Source organism: the organism of the source record quoted next, unplaced genomic scaffold (assembly GCF_019419815.1).
Source record: "Pyrus x bretschneideri cultivar Hongxiangsu unplaced genomic scaffold, Pyrus_bretschneideri_v1 Contig63, whole genome shotgun sequence".
Classification (NCBI taxonomy): Eukaryota; Viridiplantae; Streptophyta; class Magnoliopsida; order Rosales; family Rosaceae; genus Pyrus; species Pyrus x bretschneideri.
The window spans coordinates 954,226-971,041 of NW_025999802.1; the positions used below are offsets into that span (position 1 = coordinate 954,226).

Genomic DNA, 16,816 nt, shown 5'->3' on the forward strand with positions numbered 1-16,816 from the left:
TCCTTTTCTATTTCATTCAAATTTGGGATTTATTGAGCAATAAATGTATGTTTAGTAGATTATTTAAGTCAAAAACTAAAAAAATAAGTGAAAAATATAGTAGGGATGCCCAAAACATTGTTAAAATGGGGTTCCACCATCAAGAATATAACAAAAAGTATTACTATAATTTTCAAATTTCACGTACATTACTTTGAGTGTTTTCTGATTTTTTGTTTATTCCTTTGAGTGTTTTCTTCGTACATCACTTTATCTGAGTAACCACTATTAAATTCAAATATCTTCAAATTTAGGTTTTAAATCGTTAAGTACAAGTGTTTAAATATGTACGATAATAGATTTTGCATGAAAAAATATATTTTGAAGAATATGAGTTTGATAGTTTGTTGTTATGGTAAAAGAACTAAAACAAACATAACCATAAAACAAAAACTTAAAAACTAAAAAGAAAAAATGGAAAAGAGGGGTTCGGTATGATCTAGCGATTCATGCTTAAGGCTGTTCGTAACAATCTAGCGACAGTAGCTTTATACAATCGGTATGTAAGTACTGATCGTATCCTTTTCTATTTCATTCAAGTTTACTATTTAAGTCGAAAACTAAAAAAAATAAGTGAAAAATATAGTAGGAATGCCCAAAACAATGTTAAAATGGGGTTCCACCATCAAGAATATAACAAAAAGTATTACTATAATTTTCAAATTTCACGTACATTACTTTGAGTTTTTTCTGCTTTTTTGTTTATTCCTTTGAGTGTTTTCTTCGTACATCACTTTATCTGAGTAACCACTATTAAATTCAAATATCTTCAAATTTAGGTTTTAAATCGTTAAGTACAAGTGTTTAAATATGTACGATAATAGATTTTGCATGAAAAAATATATTTTGAAGAATATGAGTTTGATAGTTTGTTGTTATGGTAAAAGAACTAAAACAAACATAAGCAAAAAACAAAAACTTAAAAACTCAAAAGAAAAAATGGAAAAGAGGTGTTCGGTATGAATATAGCGATTCAAACTTAGGACTGTTGCTAACAATCTAGCGACAGTAGCTTTATACAATCGGTATGTAAGTACTGATCGTATCCTTTTCTATTTCATTCAAGTTTACGATTTATAGAGCAAGAAATGTATATTTAGTAGACTATTTAAGTCGAAAACTAAAAAAATAAGTGAAAAATATAGTAGGGATGCCCAAAACAATGTTAAAATGGTGTTCCACCCTCTAGAATATAACAAAAAGTATTAATATAATCTTCAAACTTCATGGTGAGGTGAAGGTGAACAATTAACAACGATATATGTACGAAGCTGTAGAAGCTGACTAACAACCCTTTTTTGTCAAAATTGCAATATTTTTATTTTCGCGAAATATTTTCAATGACCATTAAGGAAAATTTTTATAAGGCATTTGGAAGCAGATTTACTATTTATTGAGCAAGAAATGTATATTTAGTCGAGTATTTATGTCGAAAACTAAAAAAATAAGTGAAAATTATAGTAGTGAGCCGAAAACATTATTACAATACTATTCCACCCTCAAGAATATTAACGGAAAGTATTAATTTAATTTTCAAATTTCACGGTGAGATGAAGGTGAAAATAAATAGTTTGAACGGCGATTTATATACGAATTTGTGAAAACCGTCAGTGTTAACCCACGTTTTTTGTCAAAAATGCAAAATTTTTATTTTTGCGAAATATTTTTTGCAAGCATTAAGCAAAATTTATAAGGCATTTAGAAGCAGATTTACGATTTATTGTGCAACAAATGTATATTTAGTACACTATTTAAATCGAAAATAAAAAAAATAAAGGAAAAATATAGTAGTGAGGCCCAAAACATTGTTAAAATTGCGTTCCACCCACAAGAGTATATCGTAAAGTATTACTAGAATTTTCAAACTTCACAGTGAGGTGAAGGTAAAAATAAATAGTTTGTACGATGATTTATGTACGAATTTGTAAAAACTGACTACAACGCATCAATGTTTACCCATGTTTTTTGTTAAAAATGCAAATTTTTTATTTTCACTAAATATTTTCTGTGAGTATTAAGGAAAATTTTATAAGGCATTTGGAATTGGATTTACGATTTATTGAGCAACAAAATGTATATTTAGTTGAGTATTTAAGTCAAAAACTTAAAAAATAAGTGAAAAATATAGTTGTGAGGCCCAAAACATTGTTAAAATAAGGTTACAACCTCAAGAATGTTAACAAAAAGTATTAGTTTAATTTTCAAACTTAACGGTGAGGCGAAGGTGAAAATAAATAGTTTGAACAACGATTTATGTACGAATTTGTAAAAACTGACAAAAAACAGTGAGTGTAACACCCATGTTTTTTTGTCAAAAATGCAAATTAAACATTTTCCATGAGCATTAAGGAAAATTTTTAAGGCATTTGGAAGTGGATTTACGATTTATTGAGCAACAAATGTATATTTAGTAGATTACTTGTGTCGAAAACTAAAAAAATAAGTGAAAAATATAGTTGTGAGGCCCACATGTTAAAATTGGGTTCCACCCTCAAGAATACAACAAAAAGAATTACTATAATTTTTAAACATCACGGTGAGGTGAATGTAAAAATAAATAGTTTGAATGACGATTTATATACGAATTTGTAGAAACTGACAAAAAAACAATGAATATTAACACACGTTTTTTGTCAAAAATGCAAATTTATTATTTTCTCGAAAAATTTTCCAGGAGCATTAAGTAAAATTTTATAAGGCATTTGAAAGCATATTTACAATTTATTGAGCAACAAATGGATATTTAATATACCATTTAAGTCGAAAACTAAAAATATAAGTGAAAAATATAGTAGCGAGTACTAAAACATTGTTAAAATGGGGTTCCACCCTCAAGAATATAACAAGAACTACTACTATAATTTTCAAACTTTAAGATTAGGCGAAGGTGAAAATTAATAGTTTGAATGATGACTTATGTACAAATTTGTAAAAATCGACTAAAACTATGAGTGTTAATCAACGTTTTTTGTAAAAAATTGTAAATATTTTATTTTTGGGAAATATTTTGCATGAGCATTAAGGAAAATTTTATAAGGTAGTTGGCAGCGGATTTACAATTTATTGAGCAACAAATGGATATTTAGTAGACTATTTAAGGTGAAAACTAAAAAAATATGTGAAAAATATAGTAGTGAGGCCTAAAACATCGTTAAAATTAGGTTCCTCCCTCCAGAATATTAACGGAAAGTATTACTTTATTTTTCAAACTTCATAGTGGGGCGAAGGTGAAAATAAATAGTTTGAACGACGATTTATGTACGAATTTGTAAAAATCGACTAAAAACTATGGGGGTTAACCCACGTTTTTTTGTCAAAAATGTAAATTTTTTTATTTTCGCAAAATATTTTCTTTGAGCATTAAGCAAAATTTATAAGGCATTTGGAAGTGGTTTTATGTCACATCCCGCCCCGGGCCCCTACTACATCACGGGCTCGACTCTATCGTAGCACGATATTGTCCGCTTTGGCCCTGACCATGCCCTCACAGTTTTGTTTTTGGGAACTCACACGAGAACTTTCCAGTGGGTCACCCATCCTGGGAATGTTCTCGCCTGAACTCGCTTAACTTCGAAGTTCCAATGGAACCCGAAGCCAGTGAGTTCCCAAAAGGCCTCGTGCTAGGTAGATATGGGAATATACATATAAGGCTTACAAGATCGTCACCCCTGGGCGATGTGGGATCTTATAATCCACCCCCCTTAGGGGCCCGACGTCCTCGTCGGCACACTTAAGGCCAGGGATTGGCTATGATACCAAATTGTCACATCCTGGCCCTGGCCCCTACCACATCCCAGGCTCGATTCCACCGTAGCACGATATTGTCCGCTTTGGGCCCCGACCACGCCCTCACGGTTTTGTTTTTGGGAACTCACACGAGAACTTCCCAGTGGGTCACCTATCCTGGGAATGTTCTCGCCCGAACACGCTTAACTTCGGAGTTCTGATGGAACTCGAAGCCAGTGAGCTCCCAAAAGGCCTCGTGCTAAGTAGAGATAGGAATATACATATAAGGCTCGTCACCCCTGGGCGATGCGGGATCTTACATTTTACGACTTATTGAGCAACAACTATATATTTAGTAGACTATTTAAATCGAAAACAAAAAAAAATGAGTGAAAAATATAGTAGTAAGGCCCAAAACATTGTTAAAATGGGGTTCCACCATCAAGAATATAACAAAAAAGTATTACTATAATTTTCAAATTTCACGATAAGGCAAAGGTGAAAATAAATAGTTTTAAGGACAATTTATGTACGAATTTGTAGAAACTAACTAAAAACCATGAGTATTTAGCCCACGTTTTTTTTGTCAAAAGTGCAAATTTTTTATTTTTGCGAAATATTTTCCGTGAACATTAAGGAAAATTTTATAAGGCATTTGGACGTGGATTTACGATTTTTTGAGCAACAAATGTATATTTAGTAGACTATTTACCTCGAAAACTAAAAAAATAAGTGAAAAATATAGTAGTGAGCCCAAAATATTGTTAAAATGGGGTTCCGCCCTCAACAATATTAACGGAAAGTATTACTTTAATTTTCAAACTTCACAATGAGGCGAAGGTGAAAATAAAGAGTTGGAACAATGATTTATGTACGAATTTGTAAAAACTAACAAAAAAACGTGAGTGTTAACCCACTTTTTTGTCAAAAATGTAAATTTTTTTATTTTCACTAAATATTTTCCATGAGCATTAAGAAAAACCGACAAAAAACCGTGAGTGTTAACCCTTTTTTTATGCAAATATTATATTTTCGTGAAACATTTTCCGTGAGCATTAAGGAAAATTTATAAGGCAGCTGGAAGTGGACTTAAGATTTTTTGAGTAACAAATGTATATTTAGTAGACTATTTAAGTCGAAAGCCCAAATGTATATTTAGTGACAACCAAAACATTGTCAAATGGGTTCCACTATCAAGAATCTCAATGGAAAGTCTTACTTAATTTTCAAAATTTCATGGTGAGGGGAGGTGAAAACATATAGATTGAACGATGATTTATGTGCGAATTTATAAAACCAACTAAAAATCGTGAGTGTTAACCCACGTTTTTTGGGTAAAAAATGCAAATTTTTATTTTTGCGAAATATTTTATGCGAGCATTAAGGAAAACTTTATAACTTGTTTGGAAGCGGTTTTATGATTTATTGTGCAACAAATGTATACTTAGTAGAATATTTAAGCCGAAAACTGAAAAAATAAGTGAAAAATACAATAGTGAGGACCAAAACATTGTCAAATGGGTTCCACCGTCAAGAATCTCAACAAAAAGTCCTACCTTAATATTCAAAATTTCATGGCGACGCGAAGGTGAAAACATATAGATTTTACGATGATTTATGTGCGAATTTATAAAACCGACTAAAACTCATGAGTGTTAAACCCACGTTTTTTTGGTCAAAACTGCAAATTTTTATTTTTGCTTAATATTTTTTGCAAGCATTAAGGAAAACTTTGTAAGGTGTTTGGAAGCATGCTACTCGCTTAATTTCGAAGTTCCCATAGAACCCAAAGCCAGTGAGCTCCCAAAAGGCCTCGTGCTAGGTAGGGATGAGAATATACATATAAGGATCACTCCCTTGGGTGATGTGTGATCTTACAATCCACCCCCCTTAGGGGCCCGACGTCCTCGTCGGCACACCACGGCCAGGGTTAGGCTCTGATACCAAATTATCACATCCCAACCCGGGGTCCACCACATAGCGGGCCTGCTCCACCATTGTAGCACGATATTGTCCGCTTTAGGGCCCGACCACGCCTTCAGGATTTTATTTTTGGGAACTCACATGAGAACTTCCCAATGGGTGACCCGCGATTATTCGCACAGTCTTTACGTGATTGTAGCACTTGAGGTATTTATTTACATCCAGTCATGTCGTACAAACCACAATAGGTGGTTCTGACTCGTGTACAAGTATACTTATTGAGCTTTTGACTAGCATGTCGATGAGCTATTGGCTAGCATGTTATTGAGCTATTGGCTAGCATGTTATTGGGCTTTTGGCTAGCATATTGATGAGATAAGGATAAGTCGTACATGTCACTATAGGTGACTCCCGACTTATTTGCTAGCATTGATTGATGAGTTATTAGTTCAGTCGTACTGGCCACAATAGGTGGATCCGGCTGACATACCATTTCATATTGATTTATTTCACCTGGGTTACTTATTCTTATTGAGATATTTGATATGGCATAACTATGAGACTGTTATTTTAGTTTTGCTTTTGAGTTATAGTCACGCCTGTTATTTCTGGGAAATTATACAGGATGTGACACATATGTTTCTCGATAAATTGTAAATCCACTTCCAAATGCTTTATAAATTTTGCTTAATGTTCACGAAAAATATTTCGCAAAAAAAAAAAATTTGCAGATAACACTCACTGCTTTAAGTTAGTTTTTACAAATTTGTACATTAGTTTTTACAAATTTGTACATTAATCGTCGTTAAACTATTATTTTCACCTTCGCCCCACTGTGAAGTTTGAAAATTATAGTAATACTTTCCGTTATATTCTTGAAGGTGGAACCCCATTTTAACAATGTTTTGCGCCTCACTACTATATATTTTCACTTATTATTTTAGTTTTCGACTTAAATAACCTAATAAATATACATTTGGTGCTCAATAAATTGTAAATCTGCTTCCAAATGCCTTATAAAATTTTCCTTAATGCTCACGGAAAATATTTCACAAAAATAAAAAATTTGCATTTTTGACAAAAAACGTGGGTTTACACTCACGGTTTTACAAATTTGTACATAAATCATCGTTCAAACAATTTATTTTTAGATTCGCTTCAACATGAAGTTAAAAAATCAAAGTAATACTTTCCGGTAATATTCTTAATGGTGGAACCCAATTTTAACAATGTTTTGGGCCTCACTGCAATATGTTCCACTTATGTTTTTAGTTGTCGAATTAAATAACCTACTAAATACATATTTTTTGCTCAATAAATCATAAATCCGCTACCAAATGCCTTATAAATTTTCCTCAATGCTTATTGAAAATATTTCAAGATTTTTTTTTTTTTTTGCATTTTTGCAAATTCGTACATAAATCACCATTCCATGAATTTATTTTCACCTTCGCCTGAATGTGAAGTTTTGAAAATTAAGGTGAGACTTTCCATTGAAATTCTAAAGGGTGGAACCCCATTTGTCAGTATTTTGGTCCCCACTATAGTATTTTTCACTTCTTTCAGTTTTTGGCTTAAATATTCCACTAAGTATACATTTGTTGCTCAATAAATCATAAAACCGCTTCCAAACACCTTATAAAGTTTTCCTTAAAACTCGGGGAAAATAGTTCAAAAAAATAAAAAATTTCGTATTTGACCAAAAAAACGTGGGTTAACAATCACGACATTTAGTCGGCTTTGCAAATTCATACATAAATCACCATTCAATCTATTTATTTTCACCTTTGCGTCAATGTGAAGTTTTGAAAATTAAGGTGAGACTTTCCATTGAGATTCTTGAGGGTGGAAACCCATTTGACAATGTTTTGGCCCTCACTATTGTATTTTTCACTTATTTTTTTCTTCAGTTTTTGGCTTAAATATTCCACTAAGTATACATTTGTTGCTCAATAAATCATGAAACTGCTTCCAAATACCTTAGAAAGTTTTCCTTAATGCTTGCAAAAAATATTTCACAAAAGTAAATTTTTTCATTTTTGACCAAAAAAAAACGTGGGTGTTACATGACTTTTAGTCGGTTTTGCAAATTCGTACACAAATCACCGTTCAATCTATTTGTTTTCATATTTGCCTCAACGGGAAGTTTTGAAAATTAAGGTGAGACCTTTCATTGAGATTCTTGAGGGTGGAACCCCATTTGACAATGTTTTGGTCCTCACTATTGTATTTTTCACTTATTTTTTCAATTTTCGGCTTAAATATTCTACTAAGCATACATTTGTTGCTCAATAAATCATAAAACGACTTCCAAACACATTAAAAAGTTCTCCTTAATGCTTGCGGAAAATATTTACAAAAATACAAATTTTCTTTTTCAACAAAAAAAAAACGTGGGTTAACACTCACGATTTTTAGTCGGTTTTACAAATTCATACATAAATCATCATTCAAACTATTTGTTCTTACCTTCGCCTCATCGTGAAATTTTGAAAATTAAGGTAAGACTTTCTGTTGTGATTCTTGACGGTGGAACCCCATTTGACAATGTTTTGGTATTCACTATTATATTTTTCACTTATTTTTTCGGTTTTCGACTTAAATATTCTAATAAGTACACATTTGTTACTCAACAAATCATAAAACTGCTTCCAAACAACTTATAATGTTTTCTTTAATGCTCGTGGAAAATATTTCTTAAAAAAAAAAATTTCATTTTTGACCAAAAAACGTGGGTTAACACTCACAGTTTTTAGTCCGTTTTGCAAATTCGTACATAAAATCGCCATTTAATCTATTTATTTTCACCTTCACCTTTATGTGAAGTTTTGAAAATGAAGGGAAAACTTTCCGTAGAGGTTCTTGAGGGTGGAACTCCACTTGACAATGTTTTGGTCCTTGCTATTGTAATTTTCACTTATTTTTTCAGTTTTCAGCCTAAATATTCTACTAAGTATACATTTGTTGCTCAATAAATCATAAAACTGCTTCCAAGCACCTTAAAAAGTTTTCCTTAATACTTGTGGAAAATATTTACAAAAATAAAAATTTCATTTTTGACCAAAAAAAGTGGGTTAACACTCACAAATTTTAGTCGGTTTTACAAATTCGTACATAAATCATCGTTCATACTATTTGTTCCCCCCTCATCGTGAAATTTTGGAAGTTAAGGTATGACTTTCCATTGAAATTCTTGAGGGTGGAACCCCATTTGACAATGTTTTGGTCCTCACTATTGTATTTTTCACTTATTTTTTCAGTTTTCAGCTTAAATATTCTACTAAGTATACATTTGTTGCTCAATAAATCCAAAAACTGCTTCCAAACACGTTATAAATTTTTCCTTCATGCTCACGGAAAATATTTCGGGAAAATAAAAAATTTCGTTTTTGACCAATAAAACGTGGTTTAATACCCATGATTTTTAGTCGGTTTTACAAATTCGTAAATAAATTATCGTTCAATCTATTTGTTTTCACCTTTGTCTCACCGTGAAATTTTGAAAATTAAGGTAAGACTTTCTGTTGAGATTCTTGAGGGTGGAACCTGTCACATCCCTGCCCGGGCGAGACCACTTCCCGGGCCCAACTCCACCATAGCACGATATTGTCCTCTTTGGGCCCCCAGCACACCCTCACGGTTTTGTTTCTGGGAACTCACACGAGAACTTCCCAGCCAGCACGCCTTGATTTCAGTCGTGGTGTGTCAGTACCCCATTTGACAATGTTTTGGTTATCACTATTGTATTTTTCACTTATTTTTTAAGTTTTCGTCTTAAATATTCTACTAAGTATACATTTGTTGCTCAATAAATCATAAACCCACTTCCAAACACCTTATAAAGTTTTCCTCAATGCCCATGGAAAATATTTCACAAAAATAAAAATTTGCATTTTTGACAAAAAAAATGTGTGCAAACACTCACGACTTTTAGTCGGTTTTGCAAATTCGTACATAAATCACTGTTCAATCTATTTATTTTTAGCTTCGCCTCAATGTGAAGTTTTGAAAATTAAGGTGAGACTTTCCATTGAGATTCTTGAGGGTGGAACCCCATTTGACAATGTTTTGGTCCTCACTATTGTATTTTTCACATATTTTTTTAGTTTTCGGCTTAAATATTCTTCTAAGTATACATTTGTTGCTCAATAAATCATAAAACCGCTTCCAAACACGTTATAAAGTTTTCCTTAATGCTCGTGGAAAATATTTCGCAAGAATAAAAATTTGCATTTTTTACCAAAAAAAACGTGGGTGTTCACGATTTTTAGTCGGTTTTACAAATTCGTACATAAGTCATCGTTCAATCTATTTGTTTTCACCTTCGCCTCCTTGTAAAAATTTTGAAAATTAAGGTAAGACTTTCCGTTGAGATTCTTGAGGGTGGAACTCCATTTGACAATGTTTTGGTGCTCACTATTGTGTTTTTCACTTATTTTTTCAGTTTTCGGCTTAAATATTCTACTAAGTATACATTTGTTGCTCAATAAATCATAAAACTGCTTCCAAACATGTTATAAAGTTTTCCTTAATGCTCACGAAAAATATTTCGCAAAAATAAAAATTTGCATTTTTGACCAAAAATAATTGGGTTAACACTCGCGATTTTTAGTTGGTTTTGCAAGTTCATACATAAATCATCGTTCAATCCATTTGTTTTCACCTTTGTCTCACTGTGAAATTTTGAAAATTAAGGTAAGACTTTCCGTTGAGATTCTTGAGGGTGGAACTCCATTTGACAATGTTTTGGTCCTCACTATTGTATTTTTCACTTATTTTTTAAGTTTTCAGCTTAAATATTCTACTAAGTATACATTTGTTGCTCAATAAATCATAAAACCACTTCCAAACACCTTATAAAGTTTTCCTTAATGCTCGCGGAAAATATTTCGCAAAAATAAAAAATTTCATTTTTGACCAAAAGAACGTGGGTTTAACTCACGACCCTATTTTTCACATATTTTCTTGGTTTTCGATTTAAATATTATACTAAGTATACATTTATTGCTCAAAATGTAAAACTGCTTCCAAATGCCTTATAAAGCTTTCCTAAAAGCTCACGGAAAATATTTCGTGAAAATAAAAAAATTCACATTTTCACCAAAAAAGGGGGTTAGCACTCATGGTTTTTAGTTGGTTTTGCAAATTTGTAAATAAATCATAGTTCAATGTAATTATTTCACCTTCGCCTCACTGTGAAATTTTGAAAATTAAAGTTAGACTTTTGTTGATATTCTAGAGGATGCAACCCCATTTTAGCAATGTTTTGAGCCTCACAACTGTGTTTTTTGACTTATTTTCTTAGTTTTCATGTTAAATATTATATTAAATATACATTTATTGCTCAAAAAGCTGTAAAAACGCTTCCTAATACCTTATAAAGTTTTCCTTAGAGCTTAAGGAAAATATTTTACAAAAATAAAAAATTATATTTTTCACCGAAAAGCGTGGGTTAGCAGCCCATTTGAAAATTCTATCAAAATTTGTTTCTGTATTTGTTGAACACTTACTTGAATATCGAGATGGAGTCTTATTTATTTTGAGATATTGGAGCAAACTGACTGTTAGCATAATAGGTGCCTTAAAAAACAAAACACAGGGTCAATAAAATGGGATGATTAGGAATCTATTTCCTGGTTAGGAAGTCCTTAGCATATCAAACGGGTTGATCCTAACATAGAAGTGGTGGATCTAAGTTCACCAAGTAAACTCTTTATTAGGACAAGTATGTGCAAGTTTAATTCATCATGCATGGCCTAGGAGAGAAGGATGTGCAAGTTTAATTCACCATGCATGCCCTAGGATGAGCTTTGGTGGAAGTTTTTATATTTTAGTAACTCATCGTATTTGTTTACTAGGGTCCAACATACAACATATCAAAATTGAAGAAAATCATGGAGTGAGATGTAAATGACAGTCTTGAATTTTCGATGTTTCCATATGGTTCTACAATGAAATCTTGTTCATATGCAATCAGCTCCTACGCGACAAAACTCTCCAATGCTATATTGCCTCGTCCAAGTTCACTGCAATAGTATTATTTATTCGTAGTTTGTATGAAACCTTCTGAAAATGGGCAAATTTCTTTGGAGCTGGAGAGAACAATAACCACCATTTGAGAGAAAGGTATTTGGGCTTTGAGATTGAATACTTGGTTTTCCATAATTAGCTCTACCGCCTTTTTGTCAGAAATAAAATCTGACGACAATGAAGACGAACACGGAGTGGTCATGGCATTTCAAATGCATTGGGAATGAGTGGTTTCGGCAATGAAAGCATGGAAATATTTAGTTGAATTTTAGTGACTTTTGTAAAAAGTTTAAAAGCTATGAGTTTCTCAGACTCAATGTTTCCCTTTTACCTACTAGCTAGGAATAAATAGGAATTACATTGAATACCACACACGTAAAACGTGAAATCCGTTTGGGAATATCAGCATGATCGCATACATCTTGTTTGCCACCTTCGGGAAGCTTCAAAGAAAGAGAAAGTGCAAGATTCAAGATCATTGCCTGATCGGTGCGGGCGTTAGACTAATTCATCTTCGATATCCTCTCCTCTTCTCTCTCGAGATAAATGTATTCATAGACAAAAGGATAGACAAGTATTGAGCATGCTTTGCAATATTTTGTTCCTACTAAAGGTGTCCAACCACCGTATATGTTAAAAGTAGTAAGTCCATACTTGATTCGAACATCCCAAAGAATTTTCCAATGGATTATAATTAGGAAGTAAAACGGAAAAGGACTCCCACCGGATCCTTTTCCGTTGGATCTTAAGGATCATGCGATCATGACCGTTCATTATACATCGTGCAGTCAGAAATCATTTCAAAATTTAAATTCTAAAATTAAATATAAATAGTAACTAACGAAAATTGACCGCATGATTTACGATGAACAGTTACGATTACCAGATCCCAAAAAAAGTATGCGGCGACGATCGTTTTCCAAGTAAAACCATTATAAGATACAAGCGTGCTAAATCACACAAAAAAATGTGGGCCAATATAAAAAAATCAAATAAATATTCAATGTACGTAATTCCCGCAGATTTCTTTTCCTTTTTCTAAGTTGAAAGGCTAATTTATTCCATATTTCACGTGGGGAGCTTTTTATTCAGCTAAATTTGAGCACACCAAACGTTATATATAGTCCCCATGGTAATTTGGCCTGATGACTGGCTGACGGAATGGATTTAGAGCATTGGGGTTGTATATTTGCATCTGCCATGAAATGTTTTGTTGAGTTTGAGCAGCTGGAGACTTGTTAATGGAAGCTTCAAGCAGGCTCTCCCAGCTCTCGTTGTCGATATCATCTTCGAAATCAATCAACGGCTTTTCCTCGTCAAACTGAATTAACGGCTTCTCCTTGTCGAAATCTTCTATTTCGAACTGAATCAACGGCTTCTCCTCGTCCAACTGAATTAACAGCTTCTCCTTGTCGTAACTTTCTCTCTCGAACCGAATCAACGGCTTCTCCCATTTTGTACTAACAAGGATATGATCCTTTTGTGACAGAAAAACTCTGTCACCAATATCGTCCTCTGTCAAAGTGGTGGAACTTGAAAACTCCACAAAAGATGACAGCACTGATGCCGAAGAAGTTGGCGAAGTTGGTGTCGATGAGGACTCCGTCAACTGCCACATACCATTGAGGAATTTCTCGAGAGCATGAATTTGTATGTGTGGGATTTGATCAATAAAGGGATACTCGTACCCTCCGTAGAATCCCATGGCTTTACACCACTCGTAGAATTCAGAGAGTTGGTTTGCTTGGACGGCTGCCTTTTTGTAAATGCTGAAAGCCGAGATGCAACTACTGTATGGCATTTGAAACAAACTGTCCAGAACTGTGACGATTTCACGGCGGAAGATTGTGTAGTACATGAAGCTTTCTCTCATGATGTGTTTCATAGCGAGTTGGACGAGAAAGGCTTTGGATGCTGGTCCTGTGGGACGGCAGTCCATGACAAGGTCAATGAGGGTTTGCAGGTGCGGCAACAATTCAAGCATTCGGCCTACTTCCATCATTCTATTCGATAAGCTCTCGAGTTGCGGCTCTTCTTCTTCTCCTTCTTCTTTGTACTCTTCGTCTTGTTCGCGATATTGATATTCTTCATATTGTTGTTGATCTTGCTGGTCATACGCTGGCTTGCTATCCAACCAAAAGCAATGACGTGCTTCTTCGAGGAGGCGAGCGTATGATCTAATAAAGGCTGTGTAATCTTTTGAAGCTGAGGAAGAATCATCGCGGAAGGGACACTGATTGAGAGACATCAAACCGTTGGATCGCGTCCAAAGGAGCTCAGAACGGAAGTTGCTGTCTTCAGGCACCGAACGGAGTAGGCGGTGGAGGAGAATTAGACACTTAAGCGCAACCCGCCAGCAGCGAGTCTTGACAAAGCGGCGATTGAAGCTGAGTGAAAAATCTCTCAACGAAGATGGGGAGATGGAGAATATTTTCAAGAGCTCCTGAACGTACCTTTCAGGCAACGGCAAGTCATCAGGAGCCGTTGCTTTTATAATGATGAGTTCGACATTGCAAAACCCTCCAACTGTGGCAATCTTGGCATAGCTCACGGAGCTGTGCTCTCTTAGAGCACTGAAAACTTGCCGAAATCGCCGCTGCATGTCGAGAGAGAAACCAGAGGAAGAGGGTTTTTCGTGTTTGAACTCGAGGAAGAGAAAGAAAGTAGGACAATATTAATATAGCGAGATGAAGTCGCAGTTTGTTACAGAAGTTGCTTTCCTGGTTCTGTGTATACAATGACGATGTTGTCTTTGGTTCAATCGACGCTGAAACTACAAAGTTTATACGGAAATTAATTAAACTTGTTTAGTCAGCTTCTTAAAGGAGGCCGGCTGCTAGCTAATGCCAATCCACAGGCGGCGAATGAATGAGATAACAACAAAATAAGTTTCTTAATTTCATCTTCGTTCGATTAGTTAACTGCGAAAAATTCTTCGAAAGAGAACTCAGACATCATTCACAGTTAGGAACTTGTATTTTTCCGTTCGTCTTAGACCAGTAAGCCAGAGTTAACAATGTTAATTAATGATTAAATATCATATCTGAAGCATGTTTATAGACTATAGTTAACCCGTTTATTCTCGCATCGATACGATTTATGTCTACAGTTTTTCAAACAAATGTAAAATATCTGATGAAGGGCTGGTTTGGTATTGCTGTGCTTTGAAAAAAAGCTGCTTCTACTGTGCTGTGAGAATAAGCAGCTGTGAAATAAAACAGCAGAGTGTTTGGTAAACTTTTTTGTAAAAGTGCTTTTGAAGAAAAAAAACAGTATTAGAGTGTTTGGTAAACTTTTATGTAAAACAGATGTGAAAAAAAGCCGGTTTTTCAAAGCTGAGTTTTGCAGCTTCTTGTTTTTGGCTTTTTTTCACCCAAAACTGTGAAAAAAAGCTGAAGCTAAGTGTTTACCAAACACAAAAACAGCTCCCAGCTTTTTTTGATAACAGCTTTTTTCATAATCACCTTAGTACCAAACCAGGTCTAAGTCCTCAATCCCTTCGAAATTCAAGTAATCTTGAGTCATGATGGCTAATCCAACGTGTCCTCGTGAACCTCTGGCAAATCCGGTCGTTTCCTTCAAAAGAAAGACGTATCCAACTTGGAAAACCAAACACAAAATACTCTCTAAATTTTTTAGGAAGAATATTTATACATGACCAGTTAAGCCGGCCTTCATATCTTACATTGTTTTAGCCCTTGTAGACCTCACATTTCAACCCAGCTTTGAAAAATCGGTTTTTTTTCACATCTGTTTTACATAAAAGTTTACCAAACATTCTAATACTGTTTTTTTTCTTCAAAAGCACTTTTACAAAAAAGTTTACCAAACACTCTGCTGCTTTATTTCACAGCTGCTTATTCTCACAGCACAGTAGAAGCAGTTTTTTTTCAAAACATAGCAATATCAAACCAGCCCTTAATCGGTTCTACTTCGCGTAGCTTGTTGGATGGAGTTGGTGTTTAATGGCAGGCCTGGCAAATGGGTCGTATTTGTCATGTTCGCGTCATTTTCGTGTCATACTCATTACATTAACATGTCTTGTTGTGTCAACTTCGGTATCTTTACGATTCTTAATAGGTGATCCGATAAAGACCTTATCTATTAATGGGTCGTGTTGTTTCGTGTTTGTAAGAAAATGCGAGCCCTATTTAATGGTCTATAACTCGTTGTATTCAGTCAAATTTACCATGAGAAAAAGGCAACGCAATAGCTGAGGCAATTGACAAAATGCTTGTGCTGCTGCACAAAGGCAAGACTTTCAAAGTCGTAATTCAGTTTTTCAGTCAATCTAAAGTGTCCTTCACGTGCTCGAGAGGGTCGACGGCGTGCACGCTACGCTTTTGATTTACGAATCATGAAAGCGTGGCTTATTGATCCTTTAGATTTTTGGAATTTGAAATTAGAGATGTCAAAAAAAGTTATCACAAAGATAGCTTGTGGCAACCAAGTGTTAATAGGGACGTTTCTTTTCTTAAAAAAGGGCAAGGTGGGAAAAAACATTTCTCTTTTAAAAAAGAAGGGGGGGGGGGTGAATTTTTTTTTTTGGGGGGGGGGGGGGGGGAGGGGGGAGGAGGGGGGTGGAATTTTGGGTTTAGGGTTTAGGAATAGGTAGCCAAAACAAAAATCCATAGCGCGCGCAAGACAAATCTTGATGCGAAAAAACTTGTCTTTTAAAAAAGAGGGGGGGGGTGTGGAATTTTGGGGTGGAGGCAACATTCCTTTACAATAGGTAGCCAAAACAAAAACCCATCGCGTGCGCAAGACAAATCTTGATGCATCACTGAAGCGGGTTACGAGCCGACAGTACGATGTCAAAGCACGGAGCATGTTGTCGAATACAACACAATTACCACTCATACACCGTCACATTAGCTAAACTCAACACTGCCCAACGAAAAACACGTTTCAACTAGTCCAATAAAGGGATGCATCTTGAGTGCAAGTACGCTGACGGTTGGGTATAGGTCACGCGCTTCAGCGCCATCCATTTTCGAGGTTAGTTGATTCGACAGGTGAGTTGTTACACACTCTTTAGCGGATTTCGACTTTCATAATCACCGTCTCCTAAGGGTACAAGCGCGCATGCACAAGGTTT

At 34.6% G+C, this 16,816-nt stretch overlaps 1 protein-coding gene across 1 annotated transcript; it reads right to left on the reverse strand.

Annotated features, from left to right (window-relative positions):
* Nucleotides 1-12,832: 12,832 nt before the first annotated feature.
* On the reverse strand, nucleotides 12,833-14,347 carry LOC103943267 (probable clathrin assembly protein At4g32285). Its single transcript, XM_009353517.3, has one exon. The coding sequence runs from the start codon at nucleotides 14,318-14,320 to the stop codon at nucleotides 12,833-12,835; it is 1,488 nt and encodes a 495-aa protein (XP_009351792.2). The 5' UTR covers nucleotides 14,321-14,347.
* Between the last annotated feature and the right edge of the window lie 2,469 nt (nucleotides 14,348-16,816).

What these genes read in the sequence shown, in the direction of transcription:
- LOC103943267 (XM_009353517.3), bottom strand. Translation starts at nt 14,320, where the DNA reads ATGCAGCGGCGATTTCGGCAAGTTTTCAGTGCTCTAAGAGAGCACAGC.